Source organism: Crassostrea angulata, chromosome 1 (genome assembly GCF_025612915.1).
Source record: "Crassostrea angulata isolate pt1a10 chromosome 1, ASM2561291v2, whole genome shotgun sequence".
NCBI lineage: Eukaryota > Metazoa > Mollusca > Bivalvia > Ostreida > Ostreidae > Magallana > Magallana angulata.
Window position 1 is genome coordinate 51,409,967 of NC_069111.1, and position 27,762 is coordinate 51,437,728.

At 35.8% G+C, this 27,762-nt stretch overlaps 4 protein-coding genes across 4 annotated transcripts; 3 read left to right on the top strand and 1 right to left on the bottom strand.

Moving 5' to 3' along the window:
• Positions 1-241: 241 nt before the first annotated feature.
• Positions 242-2,426, top strand: LOC128190826 (uncharacterized). Its single transcript, XM_052863033.1, has 5 exons — positions 242-317; positions 408-878; positions 1,022-1,192; positions 1,304-1,639; positions 1,735-2,426. The coding sequence occupies exons 2-5, from the start codon at positions 414-416 to the stop codon at positions 2,263-2,265; spliced, it is 1,503 nt and encodes a 500-aa protein (XP_052718993.1). The 5' UTR covers positions 242-317; positions 408-413; the 3' UTR covers positions 2,266-2,426.
• A 2,201-nt stretch (positions 2,427-4,627) lies between these two features.
• LOC128191277 (uncharacterized) lies at positions 4,628-7,260 on the top strand. The gene is made up of 5 exons (XM_052863363.1): positions 4,628-5,142; positions 5,243-5,713; positions 5,854-6,024; positions 6,114-6,449; positions 6,545-7,260. The coding sequence occupies exons 2-5, from the start codon at positions 5,249-5,251 to the stop codon at positions 7,073-7,075; spliced, it is 1,503 nt and encodes a 500-aa protein (XP_052719323.1). The 5' UTR covers positions 4,628-5,142; positions 5,243-5,248; the 3' UTR covers positions 7,076-7,260.
• Positions 7,261-8,283: 1,023 nt separating this feature from the next.
• On the top strand, positions 8,284-10,748 carry LOC128191286 (uncharacterized). Its single transcript, XM_052863371.1, has 5 exons — positions 8,284-8,328; positions 8,417-8,887; positions 9,030-9,200; positions 9,312-9,644; positions 9,739-10,748. Exons 2-5 carry the CDS (start codon positions 8,423-8,425, stop codon positions 10,267-10,269), a joined length of 1,500 nt encoding a protein of 499 aa, XP_052719331.1. The 5' UTR covers positions 8,284-8,328; positions 8,417-8,422; the 3' UTR covers positions 10,270-10,748.
• A 185-nt stretch (positions 10,749-10,933) lies between these two features.
• On the bottom strand, positions 10,934-21,839 carry LOC128191295 (arylsulfatase I-like). The gene is made up of 15 exons (XM_052863379.1): positions 21,268-21,839; positions 19,332-19,443; positions 19,131-19,182; positions 18,624-18,727; positions 18,116-18,222; positions 17,809-17,873; positions 17,008-17,112; positions 16,787-16,850; positions 15,438-15,535; positions 15,062-15,201; positions 14,894-14,958; positions 14,469-14,580; positions 14,011-14,177; positions 13,705-13,854; positions 10,934-12,028 (listed from the first exon to the last, which is right to left on the bottom strand). Exons 1-15 carry the CDS (start codon positions 21,380-21,382, stop codon positions 11,847-11,849), a joined length of 1,638 nt encoding a protein of 545 aa, XP_052719339.1. The 5' UTR covers positions 21,383-21,839; the 3' UTR covers positions 10,934-11,846.
• Between the last annotated feature and the right edge of the window lie 5,923 nt (positions 21,840-27,762).

Consider the following 27,762-nt stretch of genomic DNA (forward strand, 5'->3'; position numbering starts at 1 on the left):
TGTTTATGGTCATATTTATTAGCAATTCCAGGGTTATTGTTGAGCAAAATATATATCTAAGGGTTTTATCTCGTCGACAGATCTTACAATTAAATATGACAATTATATTAAAAACACTTTACCACAAAAATGTTAAATCACCAGTCTGCACTAATTGTTAGTCTACATATTAATCGGCAGTCTAGATTGGATCAGTAGTCTTATAAAGAAGATACATGTATAAATAAGCAGCATACTTTCCACGGCTATTACATTTCCTACTTGCATCCGTAAAAGAAAAACATTTAACACTGAGAAGAGGAACACATTTAGAAAAGGTAAATACAGTATAAATGAAATAAAGTAATCGATAAACAAGAACAAAAATAGAAATTCTATCTATATTTTCCTTATTTTCCTTTCTACAGATAAACATGTCATCAACGCCAGGGCTCAGAATGCTACCGGGTGGTGCCATGGACATCTTGTTTTCATTTGACACCACTGGGTCAATGTCATACATATTAGAAGAGGTCAAAGGTCGGTTAAGTGACATGATACAGAGACTTCAGGCCGATATCCCAGGCATTAGAATAGGAGTGATAGCTCACGGGGACTATTGTGACGAAGAGGTCTTTTACTTGGAAAAGCACATCGACTTTACACAGAATGTGGCTGAACTGTGTCAGTTCGTGGGCGAAGTTGAAGGAACGGGAGGCGGGGACCAGGACGAGTGTTACGAACTCATTCTTAGAAAAGCGAATGAAGAATTCACATGGGCACCGGTGTCGAACAAAGTTCTGGTCATGATAGGGGACGCAAACCCTCATGAACCTGACTACAAACTGAACGTGGATAGAATCAACTGGAGAGATGAAGTGTCACTCCTTGCAAAGCAGGTAAGAACAGAAAATATCACTTTTTTTCCTAACCTGTCAAAAGGATAAGTTTAAATTTGAATTTAAAAAATCAGGTTCGAAGAATTTTTCGTCAATCTTTTAAACATTCAACTGTTGTCAACAATTCCTCTTTTATTTTGTAGGGAATAAAAATCTACGCTGTCCAAGCCATGAATAACGATGGAGTGGAGGATTTCTATGTAACAATGGCTAAAGAAACTGGAGGTCACTACCTAAGACTAGAAAACTTTTCTAACATCTGTGATTTCATTATGGCCATTTGTTACCGAGAAAGAGATGACGACTTATTCATGGTATGTTAATGCAACAAATAAAAACCAAAATACCGGTATTTCTTTACAAAAAGCCTTATAAATATAAGAGCATAAATAAATCAGAATAAAACGTTGATTTTGTTTCTGTAGAATTACGAGGCTGAGGTCGCAGCTCGCCAAGGACCATCGGGTCACCTTCAAGATTTAAACAAAATGTTTGCCACCCTCCGCCGCGAAGACTCCAATCGGAGTTGCAAAAGTGGGACATCCAAGCTGGATCATGCAGCATCAATGCCATCTCGCTCCAGCTCGTTCAGCAGCGACGGAAGTAACATCAACAACATGTCCTGCCCTAGAAGTGAAACACCCGAGATTCCGACATTTCACTCACCGCTGCCAATGACACCTTTAAATAGCTTTTTACCCTCACCTGTCAGTCATAAGAAAATTGTAAAACCAAGAAATCTTCGACAAATTCCTAAAAAGGTACGTTACACGTTGTTTCAGCTAATTATATTGGTGTTTATTTATTGCCAGTAGAATGCAAATTATTAATTTAATAATTTCAATAATGTTTCCAGAAATCAAAAATGAACGCATTTCCACGTGAAAAGGAACCAGGAACAAAATTTAACCTTAGGAAACTAAAATGGACACCATGGAAACTCGCATACAGTCCAGAAAAACCTGACGACACACGTAAATGGCGCAAAATGTACCGAATGAATGGATACAACAGGAAAACGCTGTTCCCGTGTTCTTCGGATCTAAAAGTATACGAATTGTCCGTGCAAACTCATCCAAGAGGCAAACTTCATGTGATGTACGCAAGAGTGACAGCTGCAGATCTGAATGACTCCAAGTGGAGTCACCACCTGTTTCCGGGAAGTAGGAGGCGACGCTACATTCACTGCAGACAAATCAAGCGAGTCCTTAGTCAAGGATGCCGAGTGTTTGTTCGTAAAGCTGACATCAAGAAGAGACAGATAAAACAGGTGGACAATTTGAACAAATACAGCTACGCCTGGACAAGATCCATCTCTGGAGCTAGAACGCCAGAGAGGACGGTAGTGAAAGATGACAAAATATTATCGGGGATGGATTATAGTTAATTGTTCACCATGCAGATTTACTGTCAACAGAGCAGCGATGAGAATATTTTCGACATTTAAATGTTTACAGTGCAGCAAGTCAAGGAATGAAAATTTCCATAAATTGATGTTGTGAATACAGAGTCATGAAAATATTTATTTGTTATTATTGTATATATTTATTGTTGAAATAAAAATTAACATTTTTGTGTGTTTTGTTAACTACTTGTTTCGAGGCTGTAGATAAACGATTCATAATTATCCATGTTTCGAGTTTTGAGCATGGGGCATTTCCATTCAATGAAATCAGCCAACTTCCCCCCCCCCCCCCCGCCCCCCCCCCCCTAGTTTTAATGTCTAACATCGTGGCTTAGTTAGTTTAAAGTTTATCCAGCGATGTGTAACTTTTGATGTTCGAGTCCGGTTGGAATTGTTTCCACATCTATACTACTATATTAAAATAACAAACTTGAATTTTTGGCCTTTAATACCGATAGATAGGAAGAGTACTGTCTTTTGTTTTGTATATTTTAAACATCATTGGTACTTGAAGATTACCAATTTGTTTTTATCTTTTCTCAATCAAGCTTCGCCAATTAATAATCAACGAAAATTGCTATAAAAAATCCGGAAATCATCTGAATTTTTTTTTTTGGATTTTACAATCTTGCACATGCGCAATACATTCACGCTAAATCACGGGAGGCTCTTTAGTTTGTGTTTCGACAATATCACATTTGCATGGATAAACTCAGAAACTATTATACAAATGCATGTAAGCATGTCAACTTTCATTGGAAATTTCTATACTTTATATATCCTGTTCATCAAAGAAAATACGGGAGATAAAACTGACACAGTGCATTTACTATAAAAAATCCCGAGAGTTTCGAATATCAACATGATTTGTAAATTTGAAGCGAGTAAAAAACGTCGTTGAAAAAATGTTTAATTCTGCAATAATAGAATAAAACTTTTCGATGAAAGGTATTTACAGCCTCAAAATTGTTTGTTATGAACAATTTGACTGTTATTTTCAATGCAACCTCATTAATTTTCTCCTAAATCGTTTCGGAGCGATTCTGCAATTTTCTGCTACATTACGGATATATGGGAGGTATATTAACTGTGGTGAAGGCCTGTCCCGAGACACGGTTAGATTATTCTAACTAAGCAGAATGTAGTGAAATTAACAGAATTATTGTTGGCTTTTAGCTTGGTTACGCAAATGTCAACAATATACCGTGTGTCGATGTATCAGTTCTATTTCGTAAATGCAATGTCAACCCGTGCACTCACGGGTCAAAGTCTAGTTATTTAATTATTCAGTTAATTTGTTCATTAATGATTGTATGTGTTTGAAAAATATATATTATCAGTTATGTTTATCCATCCATTTTGATATCTCAAAGTATACTACTCGAACAATAGATTCCATACGACCAACGACTTGGACTTTTATAAAATTACCAAACAAATTGTTTTGTGGTGTTTGTCTATCTTCATTTCTGGCCTAGTAGATAAAGCATGTTAAACTACTGATGGACAGACCCTTAAATGGGGGGAACAAACAAATCATTGTTCAACAGCTCAGGCTTATTATAGTAAGGGATTTAACATGCTTATCTCTTAAAATAAAATTTAGACAAACGATAAATAATTACTTTTTTGTAAAATGTTTCAACATTGCGTTAAATTGAATCTGTTATTTTTGTATAAATAGTAGGTTTATTATTCTATATTCCAGATCGACTTTTACTTTAGGGTTAAGACGAACTCTCATAGAGGTATTAGAAATCTGAAATATGCCGCGTTATTTCCAGTTTCAAAATAAATCAAAACATATGTTTATTCCTAAGTGGTTCTTTAAAAAGTTTTGTTTTGTCAATGAATCTTTTAACAATTATCTAAAATATACTAGATGATATCCCGAAATAAAAAAAACCCAACTTTACATAAATTCCAGATAATATAGGACTGCTTTGATAAAAATAAAAAAAAAAAATAATTGGGGAGCCCCCCCCCCCCCCCGGGCTATTCAACTTCCCCGTTTTAATTATTATTATAGACGAACACACTCGGTTTTTTTTTACAAATTAATTTATAATGTTTACTACAAATCTGTCGTGGTATAAAAAGGTATAACATAAAAACAAAACCGCTAATGTATGCATATCTAGTTAACTCGCCCTACACTTTCCGCAATGACGTTGATTAGTCTATTCGCATTTCCGGGCACCCCGTTTGGAAAATTCTTTGAATCAAAAATAAAATCACCACAAATTGTTCCATTTTATATATTGATATTTTTGAATTTACCATAGATTGCCGATCCAGGGTATTTGCCCGCGCTACACGATGAATTTGTCACACACTTTTCGCCATGACGTTAATTAGTCAATCCGGGTTCTTGGTTACCCCGTTATGGAAAGTTAAAACTTTTAACTTCTGTGTATACTCTAGGAAAGTCCCCAATAAATACCACCTTACTCTCATTTTTGCTATTTTAGGCTGGTTTATCGAAAATGAAAGTAGGTTATTAAATAAATTCACAAAAATTACTAATCAGGTAAAATTCAGTTATAGCTTACGGACATCATCTTAAAAGTGTTGAAATACCAAAAGTACTCTGATGCAGGCATTTTGTAGTTTATTTGTAAAAAGTCTTAATTTATGTATCAAAGAGAATTTTTCCCAGGTATAAATTAAAATGTTAAATCACCAGTCTGCACTAATCATCAGTCTATATATTAATCGGCAGTCTAGATTGGATCAGTAGTCTTCTAAATGATGGTATAAGTATGCAGCATTCTGCCACTGTGGATGCAAATAAAAAAAAATATATAATAGCTTATAGAACCATCTTTAACACTAAAAAGGGGAACGTATCTGAAAAAGGTAAATCCAGTAAAAATGAAAATTATTAAACAACAGCAAATAAATGCAAATAAATAAAACGGATATTCAATATACAGGTTCCGTATTTTCCTTTCTACAGATAAACATGTCATCAATGTCAGGATTCAGGATGCCACCGGGTGGTGCCATGGACATATTGTTTTCATTCGACACCACTGGGTCAATGTCATACATATTAGAAGAGGTCAAAGGTCGGTTAAGTGACATGATACAGAGACTTCAGGCCGATATCCCGGGCATTAGAATAGGAGTGATAGCTCACGGGGACTATTGTGACGAAGAGGTCTTTTACTTGGAAAAGCACATCGACTTTACACAGAATGTGGCTGAACTGTGTCAGTTCGTGGGCGAAGTTGAAGGAACGGGAGGCGGGGACCAGGACGAGTGTTACGAACTCATTCTTAGAAAAGCGAATGAAGAATTCACATGGGCACCGGTGTCGAACAAAGTTCTGGTCATGATAGGGGACGCAAACCCTCATGAACCTGATTACAAACTGAACGTGGATAAAATCAACTGGAGAGATGAAGTGTCACTCCTTGCAAAGCAGGTAAGAACAGAAACTACATTTCCACCAAAAATGTCAAAAGATCTCAAGTTTGAAAAAAAATAAAAAAAATCAGGTTCGAAGGATTTTTGTCAACCTTTAAAACATTCATTTGTTGTCAACAATTCCTTGATCTTTTGTAGGGAATAAAAATCTACGCTGTCCAAGCCATGAATAACGATGGAGTGGAGGATTTCTATGTAACAATGGCTAAAGAAACTGGAGGTCACTACTTAAGACTGGAAAACTTTTCCAACATCTGTGACTTCATCATGGCCATTTGTTACCGAGAAAGAGATGATGACCTATTTATGGTATGTCAATGCTACATATAACTGTGCAAAACGCCTAATCATTTACAAATATAAACAAATCTGAATAAATTTTGATTTTCCTTCTGTAGAATTACGAAGCTGAGGTCGCTGCTCGCCAAGGAACATCAGGTCTCCATCAAGATTTAAACAAAATGTTTGCCACCCTCCGCCGCGAAGACTCCAATCGGAGTTGCAAGAGTGGGACATCCAAGCTGGACCATGCAGCATCAATTCCATCTCGATCCAGCTCGTTCAGCAGCGACGGAAGTAGCATCAAAAACATGTCAAACTCAAGAAGTGCAACACCCGGGATTCCGGCACTTCACTCACCGCTGCCAATGACACCTTTAAATAGCTTTTTACCCTCACCTGTCAGTCATAAGAAAATTGTAAAACCAAGAAAGCTTCGACAAATTCCTAAAAAGGTACGTTACAGGCTGTTTTAGCTAATTATATTGGTGTTTATTTATTGCCAATAGAATGCAAATTATTAATTTAATAATTTCAATAATGTTTCCAGAAATCAAATTTGAACGCATTTCCACGTGAACAGGAACCAGGAACAAAATTCAACCTGAGGAAACTAAAATGGACACCATGGAAACTAGCATACAGTCCAGAAAAACCTGACGACACACGTAAATGGCGCAAAATGTACCGAATGAATGGATACAACAGGAAAACGCTGTTCCCGTGTTCTTCAGATCTAAAAGTATACGAATTGTCCGTGCAAACTCATCCAAGAGGCAAACTTCATGTGATGTACGCAAGAGTGACAGCTGCAGATCTGAATGACTCCAAGTGGAGTCACCACCTGTTTCCGGGAAGTAGGAGGCGACGCTACATTCACTGCAGACAAATCAAGCGAGTCCTTAGTCAAGGATGTCGAGTGTTTGTTCGTAAAGCTGACATCAAGAAGAGACAGATAAAACAAGTGGACAATTTGAGCAAATACAGCTACGCCTGGACAAGATCCATCTCTGGAGCTAGAACGCCAGAGAGGACGGTAGTGAAAGATGACAAAATATTATCGGGGATGGATTATAGTTAATTGTCAAAGTTCACCATGCAGATTTACTGTCAACAGAGCAGCAATGAGAATATTTTCGACATATAAATGTTTACAGTGCAGTACGTTAAGGAATGAAAATTTCCATAAATTCATATTATAAATACAACTAGTCATTTATTTGTTATTATTGTATATATATATTATTGAAATAAAAGTTACCATTTTGTTTGCGTTTCGTATACTATTTGTTTCGAGGCTGTAGACTAACGATTCATAGTTATTTCCATGTTTCGAGTTCTGAGCATGGGGCATTTCTATTTAATGAAATTAGCCAAATTTCATTTTGTTTTCTTTCGTTTTCCAATGTTTCGAAGTCCAACATCGTGGCTTAGTTTCTAGTAGTTTGAAGTTAAGCCAGCGATGGGTCACTATTGATGTTCGAGTCCGGTTGGAATTGTTGCAACATTATTTAATTGTTCAAAGCATTTTTTCATCAATGATTGTATGTGTTTGAAAAATATTCATTATCTGTTATGATGTTTATACATCCATTTTGATATCTCAAGGTATACTACTCGAACTATAAATTCCATGCGACTAACGACTTGGATAATGTAAAATTAGCAAACATTGTTTTGTGGTGTTTGTCCATCTTCATTTCTGGCATAGGGGATAAAGCATATTAAACGACTGATGGACAGAACCTTACATGGGGATCGACATTAAACAAATCCTTGTTGAAACGGTTAAACCTTGTTATAATAAAAGAATTAACATGCTTACCTTTTTGAATATTTAGACAAACGATAGAAAATTCGTTTTTCGTAAAGTGTTTGAACAGCACGTTAAATTTAATCTGTTATCTCTTTTATAAATAGGAGATTTTACTATTTTATATTCCAGTTCGACTTTTACTTTAGAGTTAAGACCAACTATTCAACATCTGATATATGCCGCGTTATGTCCTGTTTCAAATTAATAAATCGAAACATTTTTATTGCCAAGAGGTTGCTAAGCTAAACATTCTTTAAATAGTTTTGTTTTGTCAATGACTATTTTAACAATCATCAAATTTAAAATATATGATTTGTATAAAAGAGAAATTTCCCCATGCATACATTAAAATGTTAAATCACCAGTCTGCACTAATCGTCAGTTTATATATTAATCGGCAGTCTAGATTGGGTCAGGCGGTATAAATATGCAGCATTCTGCCACAGCTATTATATTTTCCTATTTGCATCTACAATAGAAACATCTTTAACACTGAAAAGGGAACACATCTGAAAAAGGTAAATGCTGTAAAAATGAAAGTAATAACGAACAGTAAGTAACGAAACAGAAATTGTATCTACATGTTTCATATTTTCCTTTCTACAGATTGACATGTCATTAATGCCAGGATTCAGGATGCCACCGGGTGGTGCCATGGACATCTTGTTTTCATTTGACACCACTGGGTCAATGTCATACATATTAGAAGAGGTCAAAGGTCGGTTAAGTGAAATGATACAGAGACTTCAGGCGGATATCCCGGGCATTAGAATAGGAGTGATAGCTCATGGGGACTATTGTGACGAAGAGGTCTTTTACTTGGAAAAGCACATCGACTTTACACAGAATGTGGCTGAACTGAGTCAGTTCGTGGGCGAGGTTGAAGGAACGGGGGGTGGAGACCAGGACGAGTGTTACGAACTCATTCTTAGAAAAGCGAATGAAGAGTTCACATGGGCACCGGTGTCGAACAAAGTTCTGGTCATGATAGGAGACGCAAACCCTCATGAACCCGATTACAAACTGAACGTGGATAGAATCAACTGGAGAGATGAAGTGTCACTCCTTGCAAAGCAAGTAAGAACAGAAAATATTACTTTTTTCCCAACCTGTCAAAAGGATAAGTTTAAATTTGAATTTTTAAAAATCTGGTTCGAAGAATTTTTCGTCAATCTTTTAAACATTCAACTGTTGTAAACAATTCCTTGGTCTTTTGTAGGGAATAAAAATCTACGCTGTCCAAGCCATGAATAACGATGGAGTGGAGGATTTCTACAGAACCATGGCTGAAGAAACTGGAGGTCACTACTTAAGACTGGCAAACTTTTCAAATATCTGTGACTTCATCATGGCCATTTGTTACCGAGAAAGAGATAATGACTTATTAATGGCATGTTAATGCAACAAATTAAAACCAAAATACCGGTATACCTTTGCAAAAAGCCTTATAAATATAAGAGCATAAATAAATCAGAATAAAACGTTGATTTTGTTTCTGTAGAATTACGAAGCTGAGGTCGCTGCTCGCCAAGGACCATCGGGTCTCCATCAAGATTTAAACAAAATGTTTGCCACCCTCCGCCGCGAAGACTCCAATCGGAGTTGCAAGAGTGGGACATCCAAGCTGGACCATGCAGCGTCAATGCCATCTCGCTCCAGCTCGTTCAGCAGCGACGGAAGTAGCAATATCATGTCAGGTCCAAGAAGTGCAACACCCGAGATTCCGGCACTTCACTCACCGCTGCCAATGACACCTGTAAATAGCTTTTTACCTTCACCTGTCAGTCATAGGAAAATTACAAAACCAAGAAAGCTTCGACAAACTCCTAAAAAGGTACGTTACACGCTGTTTTACTAATTATATTGGTGTTTATTTATGGCCAATAGAATGCAAATTATTAATTTAATAATTTTAACATCGTTTCCAGAAATCAAAAATGAACGCATTTCCACGTGAAAACGAACCAGGAACAAAATTCAACCTAAGGAAACTAAAATGGACACCGTGGAAACTGGCATACAGTCCAGAAAAACCTGACGACACACGTAAATGGCGCAAAATGTACCGAATGAATGGATACAGCAGAAAAACGCTGTTCCCGTGTTCTTCAGATCTGAAAGTATACGAAGTGTCCGTGCAAACTCATCCAAGAGGCAAACTTCATGTGATGTACGGAACAGTGACAGCTGCAGATCTGAATGACTCCAAGTGGTGTCACCACCTGTTTCCGGGAGGTAGGAGGCGACACTACATTCACTGCAGACAAATCAAGCGAGTCCTTAGTCAAGGATGTCGAGTGTTTGTTCGTAAAGCTGACATCAAGAAGAGACAGATAAAACAGGTGGACAATTTGAACAAATACAGCTACGCCTGGACAAGATCCATCTCTGGAGCTAGAACGCCAGAGAGGACGGTAGTGAAAGATGACAAAATATTATCGGGGATGGATTATAGTTAATTGTTTACCATGCAGATTTACTGTCAACAGAGCAGCAATGAGAATATTTTCGACTTCTAAATATTATAGTGCATTACGTTAAGGAATGAAAATTTCCATAAATTCATGTTGTAGATACACACAGTCATTCATTTGTTATTTTGGTATGCATGTATTGTTGAAATAAAAACTAATATTTGAATTGTTTTTGTTCTGTTTACTATTTGTTTCGATATACCAGCGAAGGGAATATTTTAGTCTTTTGAAAATTACACTGCATATGTCTACACATGAAAATTACACTGCATTATGTCTACAAATGAAAATTCCCTTATTATGTTGTGATTATGCATAGTTATCATTTGTTTTAATTGTATTCAAAACTTGCTGAAATAAAAAAATATTTGTTTGTGTTTCCTTATCTACCTTAGGATTGTAGACTGACGATCAATAGCTTTTCCACGATACGAGTTACTGCTCTTTTGATTCTGAAATCAGTTTTAGTTTGCGTTACTCAGTTTTTTTGCTCACCTCACAAACCCACAAAAATAAATTATTCAATGCTTGCAAATTATTATATGCTTCACCAAAACTTAAATAATGTCACCCTTCGAGTTGCAAGCGAGATTCAGACATGCAGCAGAAGCAGTAGAATATTTTCTTTACATACATGTACTAGTCTGTGTTAATTTAGGAGGATTTTTATTTAACTTTTGTTTTCTTTCACAGTCATTTTGGTATTTCTTTACAGCATATAATTCGTAAATATAAACATGGCACTAACTTTCGGTACAACACAAGATACTCTGTGTAACCTGATCTTACCTCTTTTGACCTGGCATTTGACATTCAAGCATAAAAAATGACCTAGTTTGTCATTTTTGTGACTCTTAAAAAAGAAAAAAATATACTTGTAATTTTAATAGTTAAACAAAATTCGTAAAAACATCCTATTTGAAAGCCTACCAAGTCATACAATTCCCAGAAAATAAATAAACTTCATTGCACAGTCAGGTCTTCAACAAACGTGAATAGCGATTGCAAATGATGTTGACAAACAATTTGTAATTGAATACTTCCTTTCTTTCCTTATAATTATATAAAAACTTTTGCAGGTCAATGTCGAACATTATTGGTCACAGTAAGCAAACTAGGGCAAGTGATGATGATAAAACTACACTATTCTTCATATTCGATAAAATTAATATACGATATATAATTACCAAAAAATTGAAGTAAACCACAGGCTCAATACGCCGTTATATATTTTCTCATAATGAAAAAATATATATCCTTTACCGAAAAAAATATACTGTTAGGTAAAGGGTAAATATTTTTTATTATGAGAAAAATAGTCAACACCAGTTGCCAGTGAAGTAAACCTTCGTTGCAATCTTTTCGGTTCGTAAAGCAAACAGTTCGTTTATTTGGTAACACATTAACTGTTGTTCACAGTTCTATAATTATAACTAGTTTACAAAAATAGTTCTTACTACGCCACTACAAACACCGGTATACACAAGCGTTACTAGTCCCCGGAAGCATCTTATCTATGGACTAAAAGTATAACATAATACAGGAACAGTGCACATGAAATCTCATGTGCACCACCCCGGCGTCCAAACGCCATGATGGTGCTTTGGATCCGCTGCTGCCACTCTCCTTTTACTCTGTTTAGCCACATATTTAGTTTTCCTCTGATAATGTTCTAAGCGTGCCTTCATTTTCCTCACTAACACTGGCTTGTAACCAGCTATGTTCTTTCTTTCTGAAGGATCAGCTGAAAAATATGATATAATAATGATATAAATCTTTCAACCAAACACCGAAGTTCCTTTTCCCATGATTCCGTCCGTTTTTTCGATTATTTTTCAGCGAGAGATTTGAAGTCTACTGAAGGAAAAAGTCCAAGATTTCTTTCTAGACAGGCCTAATTTTTACCAAGAAAAAATAACGAAAATGAAAACAAAATTCTTAAGCGGATGGAAAAATTTGACCTATTTAATCAGTCTGAAAGTTTTTTGAACATCTTGCATAATTTTTTCCAACGTCATTACAAGTGTTATTTACTATGTTGTTTCCATAGCAAAATCCCCTCATATTTTTTTCTTAACCTAACAAGATACAGGGGGCGTTTCAAACCAACACACAGGTAACTTTACAAGCCAAGACATCGGTGCATTACAAACCAAATCATAGGGGGCGTTACGTACCAAGACACAGGGGGCATTGCAAACCAAAATATAGGGGGCATTACAATTCAAGACATAGATGGCATTTCAATTCAAGACAAAGGGGGCATTAAAACCCCAGACATAGGGGCGTTACAAACCAAAACATAGGGGGCGTTACAAACCAAGACATAGGGGGCGTTCCAAACCAAGACAAAGGGGCGTTACAAACCAAGACATAGGGGCGTTTCAAACCAACACATAGGGGGCGTTAAAAACCAAAACATAGGGGGCGTTACAAACCAAGACATATTGGCGTTACATCCCAAAACATAGGTGGCGTTACAATCCGAGACATAGGGGGCGTTACAAACCAAGATGTTGGGGCGCTACAAACCAAGATATAGAGGGCGTTACAACCAAAACATAGGCGGCGTTACAAACCAAAACATAGGGGGCGTTACAAACCAAGACATGGGGGCGTTACAAACCAAAACATAGGGGGCGTTACAAACCAAGACATAGGGGGCGTTACAAACCAGGACATAGGGGGCATTAAAAACCAAGACATAGGGGACGTTACAAACCAAGACATAGGGGACGTTACAAACCAAAACATAGGGGACGTTACAAACCAAAACATAGGGGACGTTACAAACCAAGATAAAGGGGGCGTCTCAAACTAACATATGGGGGCATTACAAACCAAGATATGGGAGGGGGGGCGTAAGAAACCAAGACATAAGGGGCGTTACAAACCAAGATATGGGGGGGGCGTAAGAAACCAAGACATAAGGGGCGTTACAAACCAAGATATGGGGGGGGGGGGGGCGTAAGAAACCAAGACATAAGGGGCGTTACAAACCAAGACATAAGTGCCGGTACAAATCAGAAATCTGGCACTTTTTTGTTTATGTGAATGAACATATTTCAAAATTTGAACTCTCGGGTATTTCTATGAAATTTAAAAGCTTGACAGAAATGTGAACTGAGTATAGGACATTCATTGATATCATCACTTATGAGATATTTTGTAAAATATTAAAAATATTTGTGACATTAGTTCAACTTTACTTAAGGCCTATTAAAGAATTTTATTAAATAGCATTAATCTTGACTATGTAACTTTTGTAAACAAGTTCCATTAATAATTACAATTCATTTCTAATGAAAATCATAGTGGCAGTTGAAATGTTTGAATAAAATACCAAATTTCTATATTTCAAAAGGGTTACAACAACGTCTTTGGAACTGTTTCTCATATTTGTCACTAAAATACGTTTACCTTCTAAATCGTACAGCAGATATCTGGGGAAGCGCCACTTCGCCTTATCCCTTTTCTTTAACTTTCTACACCGTTCCAGTTGTCTATATCTGTGCCATTTTCTCACCATTCTGTATCCGGGAAGTTTGGATGATAACCATTTTACATAGCCTAAATAAGACAATAATTATAACCCTTGACGATTCCGGTATGGACACGAACTGCTTTTACTGGATATACTAAGTACAACAATTAATGGTTATCAAAGGCATTGCTCAAGTTCATAAAAAATTTATTTCACATATACATGTATATTTGTTCAAGTACCTTTTGCATTTCTGACAATGTTGTTCAGTGACTCGTATATAAATATATCCTCGTCACTTCCGGTCTCGTTTTCGTCATAGATTGGACAGAAGCTGTTAGACCTAGCGATTCTGTACCAGTTGTTGTAATCCCCTGGGTTCCCCACAATTAGCTTGTATTTACCCATTCTAAGAGAACAACAAAGACACGAAATCAATAAGACTCACGACAGACAGTCCACAATGCATTGATGAGAACAGTCAGAGATCACAACTCATATATACTCAGGTTCATAAATGATATTGCATAGGTGTTTCATAAACAGACAGAACCATCTGTTGAGACTAGTGAAATGTATGAAAAAACACAAGTGTTTTCATTATTTATTCGTTATTTCATGTTTCATGTTTATTGAAAGGAATTACATCCAATGTAAATGTTCATTTACTTGCTTTCGGCGTTTGCATACGGGTTATTACCTGATTGCGGACACCGGTCTGGACTTGTCTATTTCGTACACAAACTCAGTCCTCCTGGACGGTTTACCAGATCGAATCATCGGCCACTGATTAACACCGTCCAGCTGCTTTTCTGTTAACATTTCATATACATTCCATATACATTCAATATTGATTAACGAAGACACTGTGACAACTCTTACATCTGAATTTCATAGTTCATAACACTTTGAGACCATATTGTTGATTTTAAAAAAGTTGAAAAGTATGCATAAATTGAGTACTCTAAGCTTAAATTAAAGACCAGACAAATCTTGTTGATTTCAAAGAGCAATGGCTGTGTGGCCAGCAATGAATAGACAGGCCTACGTCACATTGCTGTTTGACACAACTACCCAAAGTCCAGGCTCTTCTACAAAATTATTCAAATGAGATGGGTCCATTACCCTGTTTTGGTTTGCCCCCAGCTACTGCAAGAATAGTAGGAAACCAGTCGGTAGCGTGGAACAAGCTGCAAATAAAATCACATACAGTTTAGGACACAATGAAAACATTGATGCTTTACTAAAGTCAATCAAAGACCGAGAAAATCGGGATAATTCCTTTATAAATACCCCTCGTGAGTATATCCCGCCTTCTTCAGTAGGTTTTTGCTGTAGACAAAGGACACCGCCCTGGTTCCCCCCTCCCACACAGTGGTCTTGGAGCCGCGCAACGGAAAGTTGTTCCCAACGATGTGAGCTGCTCCGCCATTCTATAAAAACAAATCTGACTGTTAAAACAATACGTATTAATAGTAGAAGCAAATTGTATTTGAAGCTCGAAACATTTAACTCAAACAAAGATAACAGGATAAAGTTCAACTAAATGTATAATGAAGTAATGTTAAGAAGTTTGCACTCTAAGGTCATACCAAAGTTACCCACAAAACAGCACATGCATCAGAGATAAGGAAGTGGTCGTGCTACAAAGAGCATTCATGCAACTTACATCTGTAGTGAACACCACAATGAGATTTCCCATGAACTTGTGTTTCCGGAAGGCCGCCATTACAGCTCCAATGGCATCGTCCATGGCCGTTACCATACCTACACACATAAAAAAGAGCGGTCGAACAGAATTAAGAAAGAATGGTTGGGTCTTTATTTTGTGACGTACTGAATAAATCATATCTTTACTATTTTTGCAATTTCGTTGTCGGTAAGGTAAAAGCGTCAACTATACTACTTGCATGTCCCAAGTTTCTGTTTCCATCACTTTTTGCCCAATATTTCGATAAACATAAATACCTTTGTGCCCAAACTACGTTTACCCACCAGAATGAAAAAGTCCAGATTATAAATCTTTGTAAGAAATTTGTTTTAGTTCATGTTTACTTTTTCGAATAAAAATAGATGAAGTGTCAATGAAGAAATCTTGGATTTTTTCCCTTTAATAAATCGATTTGACAGGTATGTGTGTTTTTTCATTAAAATTCGTCAAAAAGTGAAGAAGGCAGTAATTAACATTTGGCAGACTATAGTGAAAAGTATTTTACGAGTTTATAACCAGATAATGCTTTTACATTGTCCTACCTCATGAAAATTTAAAATGGGCAATTTTAATTATCAGATATTTTTTTAAAAATATACCATAGGAGAAAAAGGAATATTTACTGCTCATGGTAGCATGTGAAGTGTAATGTGCCCTTTCCGACCGCAAATTATCGTTCTTGTTTAAAAGACAAAGACCGTAGTAACAACGAACCTCTATGGTACTGATATATCTTATTACTTGTAAGCTATACAGGATTATAAAGGATTATAATTATATGTAAATATATATGTTTTAACTCTCCTCATCGTTTTTTCTTTTCATATTTTGATTTTCAAATTCGGATATCCTCGGGTAGAACGTGATCACCTGTGGCCACGGCGGTAGAACGTGATCACCTGTGGCCACGGCGGGTGATTAGTAAAAGAGGTGATCACCCGTGGGTGACGAGTAACAGTTGAAGATGTGGTCATCCGTGACTGACGAGTACAAGACGTGATCAGCCAGGTCACGGTAGATGACGAGTTAAAGGCGTGTTTACCCGTAGATTAATAGTGAAACGTGTTACTACGTGATACTCGTAGTTGACGCTTAAAATACGTGATCACGCGTGGTTAAAGAATAAAGACGTGTCATAATAGAGTTATGAGTAAAGGGAGTACTCTGACGATGACGTTTTATACATTACCTTTATCATGCATCGAAATTTTATTTAATGACAAATCTACTTATCTCAAGACACCAAAAAGAAACGAGTTCATTAATTATGCTAATCTGATCGAGAGCTTAAATGATGATATACATACCAGAATAAACCCGTCGGTCTTTGTTTTTAATGTTGTTGTACTGTTTTTCATACTTTTTAGGAACCTAGAGAAAAAATAAGAGAAAAAATGAAATATAAATCCGTTTCAGCGATATATCGCTTAGGTCTTTTTAGTTCCATCTTCAAAGATGCTAATTAATGTTTGAGATTATTTTGGGATTATCTGGATTAATGGTGTGTAAGAGAATGGGTGGGGCTAACCTGTAATGGCGTGTGCACTGATTGGAAGGCGAGGTATAAAAACAGAGGATTCTTCTTCCTTTTGTGTTCCGTTATGATGTCCACTGCTCGTTTGGCATAGGTTTTCTGAAAAAAAAGAAAAGAAATGGAATGGGCTTTATTAAACGCATCTATTAATACATTTGAATTAGGTCAAGCGCCAAAGAAATTTAGAACATGGGAAACTGGAGACTTAGAATTGATTTGATTGAAACCGAAATGTACATTCTGCTCACAGCGAGCTTACAGACAAAAAAGACAGTATCTCCTTGATAGAAATGGTGCGTTGACTGCTATCTCAAAGCTCTTAATATAAAGGTCAAACCGCAGCGGAGAGGTATCACCTCAAACTTTGTGTAATAGAAATGTTAAATTTGAACGTAACATTGATGTGAAACAGATTTCAAGAAACTATTTTACGACTGGATCTAATCCTTAAAGCCTGACATTCTCAGACAAAAAAAATCTGGAAAATGTGACTACCTTAACAGAGATTTTATGAGAAAATAAGATATTTTACTTAAAGGTTTTTTTACTCCAGTGTAATCTACAGGAAACAGATAAACAAGAACATTATCAATTATAAATAAGTCATTAATAAATACATCAATTCATTATGAGAGAGAGAGAGAGAGAGAGAGAGAGAGAGAGAGAGAAAGAGGGAGAGAGAATTATACTCCAAACACTTCAAAGATGCTCATGTCTAGACAATTTGCTTGCAATGCAAACACTGTTGTAACATAATAAACATTGTTACATAAAATTGACACCCATGCATCTTACGGTGGAGTACTGCTTCTTTGGGGGGTAGAACACGGTTTGGTTAAACCGGAAGTCGTAACCTTTCGCTGCAATAGAAAAAGTATCATGGATTGAGTATTTTTAAACAGTGTAATCCGACTGTCATGTTGTAAATTTTAAAACTACCAGGTGGCAGTAAGTCCAAAATTTTGTCATGTTGTAAATTTTGTATTTACTACCACCCGGTAAATTCAAAATTTACAACATGACAGGACTGTACGTAAAAAATTCCCGTTTAAAACGTTGTAAAAGATTGATCGATTAACAGATTAAATGGACAGGTTCTGACCTGTGGTGTGTTTGTAGTAGTCTTGAGTTCCCGTGTAGAAACCCAGGAAGGAGTCGAAGCCACGGCGTGTTGGCGTGTACCTCTCGTTACAAAAACCAAGGTGCCACCTGCAAACGCCGTATAAATTTCTTACTACTTTTTTTTATAAACTAAAATTTTTCCAATTGAAAAGAAAAAAAATTACACATTGCATTATGAAAATTAAATATTTTATCAATTGAAAATTAAAATCAACAAATTTTATACAAATATGAACATTTTCAAAAGAAAAACTCCTGGAAAGTTTTCCATATATTAATAAATCTTTTTCCATGAATTTTTTTCACAATCGAGCGATAAAAAAATTGCGATTGAAGTACACGATCCCTTTGTTTCTGCGACTTATTTTTGCAGCGAATTCTATCTAATTGCGAAAGTATAACGTATATCATCATTATATCTCAAAATAAAGTTATTGCGAAAATAGAGTAAGGAAGTGCGAACGTCTTCTCTCCATAAAGTTACATACTTTCCGATCATATGGGTCGAGTAACCAAGCTTCTTCAGTTTCTCTGGAAGAGTTGGAGTTTTGAGTGACATAAACCTTGCTTGGTGCGGAGTGATCGCAGTGCCCTGTAAAAAAAAATATCAGAGACTCATCAACGTGCCACTTCGCAGTTAATCTCAAAACGATTACACGAAAAGCATGCATCTACTGCATGACTGTTTGACTCTGTCTTGTATATTCATCATTTTCTGAACAATATTTTTTATTGATAACTAATAAATAACCTGGTTTTTGGTAGAAGTTGCTGATGTCAATATAATCTCATCTCGCTAAGAAACGTAACGTTTATTTTCTTTTATTTTACAGATGCTTTTTGTAAAAAAAAAAAGCATTTCTTGATCTTTGACCGACTGTTTTTAAAATCTTATAATCTCCTGACACTCTATTTGAGATGTTTGAAAAGATCTTCACACTAGCGCCATGTTAGGACATTGACAAAATATTTGCTAATTTGACGATCAAACTTACTGATAAGCCCACTCGGAAAGGGTATACACCGGTCAAAAAACTGTTCCGTGACCTAAAAAAAAAGAATCTGACATGCATAAAGCAAGCGCAATACAGCCTCAGACAATACAGCCTCAGATTATGTTAATCATGTCGAGTTCAGTGCTTCGTTTATTCTTAAAGTTTGAGTAAAAGTGTTTAAATCATCAGCTTCTGACTTACGGTGTACAAATAGGGTGTACATAGGAGGAGTTCAGAATCACCCCTTCCCCCGCCATTCTGTCCAGATTTGGTGTCTTGATGTCCGGATTGTGCCACCCAACATCATTCCAACCTGTCCAGAGATAACGCTCAATGGATTGACTTACACAGTAAATACATGAGATCAACGATAATCAATAAATCTATAAGCAATAAGTGCACCGTTTGAGAGATTGCTGTATATCATGTAAAAAGATTGTTAAGTTTTTCGCTAAAAAATTCTCTTCAGTGTTAAATGAACATAAATAAAAATAAAGAACAAGAATCATGTTAGTAGGTTAAAGTTTCTAACTTTAATGTTCCTAAGATATTTTAAATGTGCCCTTAGTTTACCTTAAGTCCATAAATTCTTAGGAAAGCTTAAGTTTTGGGAACATTTCCGCTGGGAGGGATTTATTGTTCGGCTATCGATTGATTATATCATTGATCAAGCTTTTTACTTACTGTAAGTTGTTTTTCCCAAATCTTATACAATATGCCCCCCCCCCCCCCCCCAGCGACGAACAAGATTTTTTGTTAAGTTCATTTACAACAATCATAACCAGAAGAGAAATATAATCTAGCAGACATCTATACCAAACTGCAGTTTACCACATTACTCCAACATAGGATCACATACCAAGGAGCAATGATTCGGTACACCTGCTGACCTAGATTATAACTCAAAAAGGGGTCGCGAGTAACACTGAGCTATTACTCTGACGATCAAGACCCTCCCACCGAATCTGGTTAGTCCATAAATCTGGCTACCACTGCTCTTTAATCAACAAATGTTGTTCAAGTCTGAAGAAAATAGGTCGTTATTTGATGGGTCAATGGTAACTGTGGGTTAATGTATCGTACGATGTTCCTCAAAGAATGTGATTTCCCCCCCCCCCCCCCCACTTCTTCCACGATCTTGTTTATGTCAGCGGCGTCTACTAGTTTATACTGGTTACGTGATTTACATGTTTGGGGTAATCCTTCATCGTGTATTGACCCCGCTTACGCAGAAATCACTACATCAGAAATTTAATAATAAACCCAGCCCTCCCAGGTTCATGTTTTTGTTGAGAAATAGGCAAAACATACGATATTTTGATTCCATTACAATAAGAAAAGGATTGTGTGTTGAACATGAACGTAAAATGAAATGTAAACAGTGTTTACTACATATAAACGATGGATACAGAAACCATGGGGGTCCGTTTTTTCGTAAACATGTCTTGATGTGTAATTAAAAAATACATGTACATGCACAAAAAAAATATACATGTGTACTTTAACTAATGAAGCGACTAATTATGTTTTAAAATGTTTCTAGTTAGGAGTCTAGATTAATGGATTAATTTGATAAACAGACAAGTTTGCACTAGCTATCAGCAGATTTGTATTTTAAATGAATAAAAACTATGTCCGATGTGTACATGTAATTCATATATAAAGAGATACAGTTATAAAAACAAGGGTCACCTAGATCCTCTCCTTTTTTCCATCACAAAAGTCATTTCTTTGCATGTGAGCGCAAGTGCATTAAGGTCACGTGTTATTCTTTACCCCGCTAGAGTATACGACCCTATTTATCTGGTACTTGTCAGTATTTTCTTTTCAGTCGGGGGATTATCGTTTGTAAGTAATGATAGATATACCTGTGAAAAATAACACTGATAAGATCCCAAAGAATATGTAAACCCTAGTTCTATAAGATTAATACTGTCAGGTTTAGTTAATTTTGACTGGACAGCCAAAGCCAGATGATGAAGACTAACAGTGTGCTTTAGAACTTCTAAGTTCTCAGAATAACAAAAGACATCTATCTCTGCATCACAAAAGTACACTGAATATATATTAGGGATCCAAAATTTAACAAAAGTCATGAATGATTCCGATTTAAACGTCTTCGTGCAATTGTACCTACCTAAGTCGTCCGCAACGATATAGAGTATGTGTGGTGGTCTTTTGGCTCCTTCTGCAGAGGAAACCAGAAAACACAGACCAATTAAAACTACACCAAACGTCCCTATATCTCCCATCACAAAAGGGAGAAATATCACTGTAGAGTTATTAAGGAAAAGAGAAACCGTATCTCTATGTCTGGGAACTGTCTCCAAAATATACTTGTATCATATCTGAAGCTCTCGTTGATACTGACCAATATCCACCAATAACAACGCTCGGTCACTCACGCGGAACAGGTAAACACGCGCACCCTGATTCAAAAAGCTCACTGATCCTCGACTACTACTGGAATGTTGCGCAATCTTTTAAAGAAAGGCAGTCCTGACTGTAGCATACGTAACAATGTTTACTGTGACTAAGCGCTGCTGAAACTTTTTATCAGCCGATGATCGTGGTTTTACCTTTCGAGGTTCTAACCCTAAGTTAGCTGTGCAACACGTCACAGATTCGGACAAACTGGGGATAATGTCCTGGGGGAGACGATGCAACTGCAATTCAAAATCAAGTACAAATGCTCCATGCTGGTTGGCCGACGATATAAGTTGGTGACAGGCATGGGAAAAGCGTTTGATCTGGAATTTTAATTTTAAAATGTGCGCGGACTTTGAACCTTCAAATGAGGGGAAAACTAACTTGTGAATTGTTGAGCGTCTTTGCGTGAAAAATAACACGGTTTTTCCATTATGAATAAGTTTCGTTCTCTGAACAGCCCTTATAATAGTCTGGGTCACTCTTTACAACGTGTTCATTGTATTATATTACTCAAGGAAAATCTAGATGAGTCAAAGTGGTTTTTTTTTAATAACAATTAACGTTCTGTCATTTGGTCAGTTAGAATAAACTAGTATTGTTGTTTTTTACTCCTTGTTGTCCAGAGTGCCTTGAAGCTTCATATAAAACTTCATCTGTTCACAACCTTTTGTCATTTTCACACCACGCACCTATCAGAATCAATAGGATTTATCAACAAGGTGATAATCCTTTAACGCAAACATGTTGAACGACAATTAAAACGTGACAAGGTTAAATTTTTGTAAACATTTTTCGAGATAAAAAGTTCCCAAAGTAAACAGACCCGAATGTCACTACATGATTCTCCTCGCTTAGATGTGATTTATCATTGCATCCTTAAGTCATTGACCAAGCGGGACAAGAGAATGCACGATAGGGATTCAATCTTGCTAAGTGTAAAAAGGTCTTGCTTTAATATGTTAGTGTAAAGAGTCACAAAAGGATAAAAGTAGTTATGAGTTACTTATCCAGCCTCGAAGAAGTTTTGACATACTGAGAACCGCTTCATTTTATTTCACGGGATGATGTTTTATTTATTTGTCATACCTTTACATGGTAACTGATTAGACGTGGATCATGCTTCTTTCCTGACAACGAAAAAAACTAAAGTTTTGTTCATTGCTTCTCCGACTAGTTTCACTGTAGGATTTTCTCTATGGATAACAATTATCAAAATTATTATGATAAAAACCCGAAACTTGAAGAAGCGATACATTTTTGATTGGTTCTGATTACTGCTGTGTCAGTTCTGATTGGTTTATATTAATTCTGAATTAGTTTTGATTGGTTCTGATTACTGCTGTGTCAGTTCTGGTTGGTTTTTATTATTTCTGCATTAGTTTGATTGGTTCTGATTACTGCTGTGTCAGTTCCGATTGGTTCTGATTACTGCTGTGTCAGTTCTGGTTGGTTTTTATTAATTCTGCATTAGTTTGATTGGTTCTGATTACTGCTGTGTCAGTTCTGGTTGGTTTATATTAATTCTGAATTAGTTTTGATTGGTTCTGATTACTGCTGTGTCAGTTCTGGTTGGTTTTTATTAATTCTGCATTAGTTTGATTGGTTCTGATTACTGCTGTGTCAGTTCCGATATGTTCTGATTACTGCTGTGTCAGTTCTGGTTGGTTTTTATTAATTCTGCATTAGTTTGATTGGTTCTGATTACTGCTGTGTCAGTTCTTATTGGTTTTATTAATTCTGCATTAGTTTTGATTGGTTCTGATTACTGCTGTGTCAGTTCTGATTGGTTTATATTAATTCTGCATTTGTTTTGATTGGTTCTGATTACTGCTGTGTCAGTTCTTATTGGTTTTATTAATTCTGCATTAGTTTTGATTGGTTCTGATTACTGCTGTGTCAGTTCTGATTGGTTTATATTAATTCTGCATTTGTTTTGATTGGTTCTGATTACTGCTGTGTCAGTTCTTATTGGTTTTATTAATTCTGCATTAGTTTGATTGGTTCTGATTACTGCTGTGTCAGTTCTTATTGGTTTTATTAATTCTGCATTAGTTTTGATTGGTTCTGATTACTGCTGTGTAAGTTCCGATTGGTTCTGATTACTGCTGTGTCAGTTCTGGTTGGTTTTTATTAATTCTGCATTAGTTTGATTGGTTCTGATTACTGCTGTGTCAGTCCTGATTGGTTTATATTAATTCTGCATTAGTTTTGATTGGTTCTGATTACTGCTGTGTCAGTTCTGATTGGTTTATATTAATTCTGCATTAGTTTTGATTGGTTCTGATTACTGCTGTGTCAGTTCTGATTGGTTTATAATAATTCTGCATTAGTTTTGATTGGTTCTGATTACTGCTGTGTCAGTTCTGATTGGTTTATATTAATTCTGCATTTGTTTTGATTGGTTCTGATTACTGCTGTGTCAGTTCTTATTGGTTTTGTTAATTCTGCATTAGTTTTGATTGGTTCTGATTACTGCTGTGTAAGTTCCGATTGGTTCTGATTACTGCTGTGTCAGTTCTGGTTGGTTTTTAATTAATTCTGCATTTGTTTTGATTGGTTCTGATTACTGCTGTGTCAGTTCTGATTGGTTTATATTAATTCTGCATTTGTTTTGATTGGTTCTGATTACTGCTGTGTCAGTTCTTATTGGTTTTATTAATTCTGCATTAGTTTTGATTGGTTCTGATTACTGCTGTGTCAGTTCCGATTGGTTCTGATTACTGCTGTGTCAGTTCTGGTTGGTTTTTATTAATTCTGCATTAGTTTGATTGGTTCTGATTACTGCTGTGTCAGTCCTGATTGGTTTATATTAATTCTGCATTAGTTTTGATTGGTTCTGATTACTGCTGTGTCAGTTCTGATTGGTTTATATTAATTCTGCATTAGTTTTGATTGGTTCTGATTACTGCTGTGTCAGGTTATATTTACAACTGTGTTTGTTCTGATTAGTTCTTATTACTACTCATTAGTTCTGATTAGTTCTGATTACAACTGTATTGTTGTGTTAGTTATGTTTAGTTTTGATTAATAATTTGTTAGTCCTTGTTAGTTCTGATTACAACTATACTAGTTCTGATTGATTCTGATTTAATTTACTGCTAAGTTCTGACAGCTATGACAACTGCTGTGTTTATTCCGATTGGTTATGATTACCACTGTGTTAGTTCTGTGACAGTTCTGATTGGTTATGATTATATACCACTGTGTTTGTTTGTTTGGTTCTGATTAATACTGTGTTTGATCTGGTTGGATCTGATCCCTGCTGTGTTTGTTCTGATTGGTAATGATTCCTGATTTAAGTCTGATTAGTTTACTGCTGTATAAGTTCCGATTGGTTCTGATTACTGCTGTGTAAGTTCCGATTGGTTCTGATTACTGCTGTGTAAGTTCCGATTGGTTCTGATTACTGATGTGTCAGTTCCGATTGGTTCTGATTATTGATTACTGCTGTGTCAGTTCTGATAGGTTCTGATTTCTGCTGTGTGAGTTCTGATTGGTTCTAATTACTGCTGTGTAAGTTCCGACTGATTATGATTACTGCTGTGTAAGTTCCGATTGGTTCTGATTACTGCTGTGTAAGTTCCGATTGGTTTTGATTACTGCTGTGTCAGTTATGATTGGTTCTGATTACTGCTGTGTAAGTTCCGATTGGTTCTGATTACTGCTGTGTAAGTTCCGATTGGTTCTGATTACTGATTACTGCTGTGTCAGTTCCAATTGGTTCTGATTACTGCTGTGTCAGTTCCAATTGGTTATGATTACAACTGTGTTTCGAATAGTCACCGCTGTACAGTTTTTTGTCCTGGTTGGTTCGGATTACAACTCAGTATGTTTGTACATTGTTATAACCAGAGTATTCGGAACACTGAGGGTTAGTTAAATGCTTTGTTTATTAATAGTAAGGTTTTGCTGCACGGACTTTGATCACCACCTTTTCCATTCATCTAGACTATTTAAGTAATAGTGCATTGCAAGCGGTAAGTGATTTCATTCACCATTACTTTTTATGAGTACCTTAAACCATTTCTGTTGGAATTTCTAATATTTTTTTATAATGTCCATGACCCCAATCCCGCCAATCAGCTAACGATTTATGCATACACTAACATATAAGTTGATGACCTTTTGCAATACATCTTCGCTAGCCAAGCACGGGGAGCGATGGGGATCAGAAGCCCTTGGCTAGCGAAGATGTTTGCAATATAACTCTTTAATTTTAAATTTTGATTAATTCGAAAACTCAATTAAAGGAAATTCTGAAAATATTTCAGGTAGATCAAGTTTTTACCAGATTCTATTAATCAGTCTGTTTACAAATTGTGGAGACACTCTTTCAACCCAGATGATAGTAATATTTCTAATGCCTTGCATTCGTTTTCGTCGATTATTAATGATATAACACTAAATTAGAAAAAAAAATTGGTATTTGAAATCATAATTATATCATGCTAAGAAAAAAAGTTTAATCTATGTCATAATTAAAAAGAATTCTAGGTTGATGACTTTTCAATTTACATGTATAAAGGTGCATTCAACTAAAATTCCCCAGAGTTTCATAAACTTGAAAGTAAACATTCCTTTTCAACAAATACCACTTTAGTGACTGTATTTAGACACTTGGATTTACATAAGATAAGAGAGCATAATATACAACCGCATTGTGTCGATCTGTTGTATTTTAGTGGTCTTTCCCCGGCAAAATTTGTAATTAATACATTGAATTTAGACCGCCTATAGTTGATTCTACTACATGTATTTACATCGCTTTTAAAATACCAAAACTACGAGGGAGGGCGATAAAATTCAAACAAACAATTTTGAAAATTATCTTGTTTTTTTTTTTTGCACAAATATAGATAAAGTGTGAATTCAAGTTACACGTAAGCTACCTCTTTAAAGGGGCATAATCACGATTTTGGTCAAATTCTAATTTTCTGTTTTTATTATTTACAATGCTTAAGGAATGCATTTCTAATGATCAAATGAAATTTAAGAGGCATTTGTGGAGTTATAAGCAAGATACAGGCTCACAATTCTTTGCCGTGTAAACAAGGCTCGTGCCCTGTATTTGTTTACATAGGTTCAATATACCAGTAAAAAAAACTTTTTCAAGCTGATTTGTACATCTTTTTATTCATTTTAAGCATGAATAAACAGTTCCTAATCTTTTCACTTCAACATTCAAAATCTAAACAAACGCGTTGTTTAAAAAGCAAGGAATTTCAAGCTCTGTAACTCGTTTATAACTCAACGAATGACACTCAAATTATGGTTGCCTCTTAAAAATGCCTAACTGAAGCATTGTAAACATTAAAATCGGAAAAATAATTTTCGACCAAATCGTGACCCTTTAAAGTTCTTTCCTGTCACTCTAGAGACAACTCCATTGGGTATCCGATGATTACTGTATGGTGGCGTATTTCCGCCCACTGTATGAAATATGAATTTTTTAAACATGTAAAAAAGTATGTCAACATGCAAGATAAAATTTCTCTTGCATGTATGCTACCATAATACATGTAATCCAAAATGTGCTTTAACATTTCAAGTTTCTACAGATTGCGGAATTCAAGTAAAAAGTAAAATTAAACTGGAAAAGATAAAATTGATTTTCTTTCCAAAACAAATTTTTCCTAAACCTTCGCGCGCCGGTGACGTTTAACACAGAATTAACTTTTGACAGCCAAATATTTTATGCATTAAACTTCCTTGTTTCAGCAAAGAAGGATAACTTATTTTCCGACTTTGATACTTTACAAACACGACTTAGGTGTGTAAGGAGGTATTTCATATTGGGGTGGGGAATTTGATCGTTAATAACAAGAGGTGGGGATGTTGAAGATTAAACCGTTTAGAGTGAGAGTTAAGATATTATATAGTAATATATCTTTAATAAATCTAATCAACTTATATTTTAACTTAGATGATGTCACTACAAGAAACAAAGCTTTGAACTTAATAATGCTTGTTTTTTATTTTTCCTTTGAAGAGTCGGACATAACATGTGTATCAACACAACACAGTTTATATTAGAAAAGTTTATATGTAAGCAACAATCATGTCCACGTAAAATTGAACTTGTTAGTCTTTAGAACATAAATAGGCATTATGCCTGCTGTTCAATTCATTTCCATGTATCTATATACTTGAATAAAGTACTTCTTAAATTAAAATAAACTTATCAGTCTATATTGCACTTCAT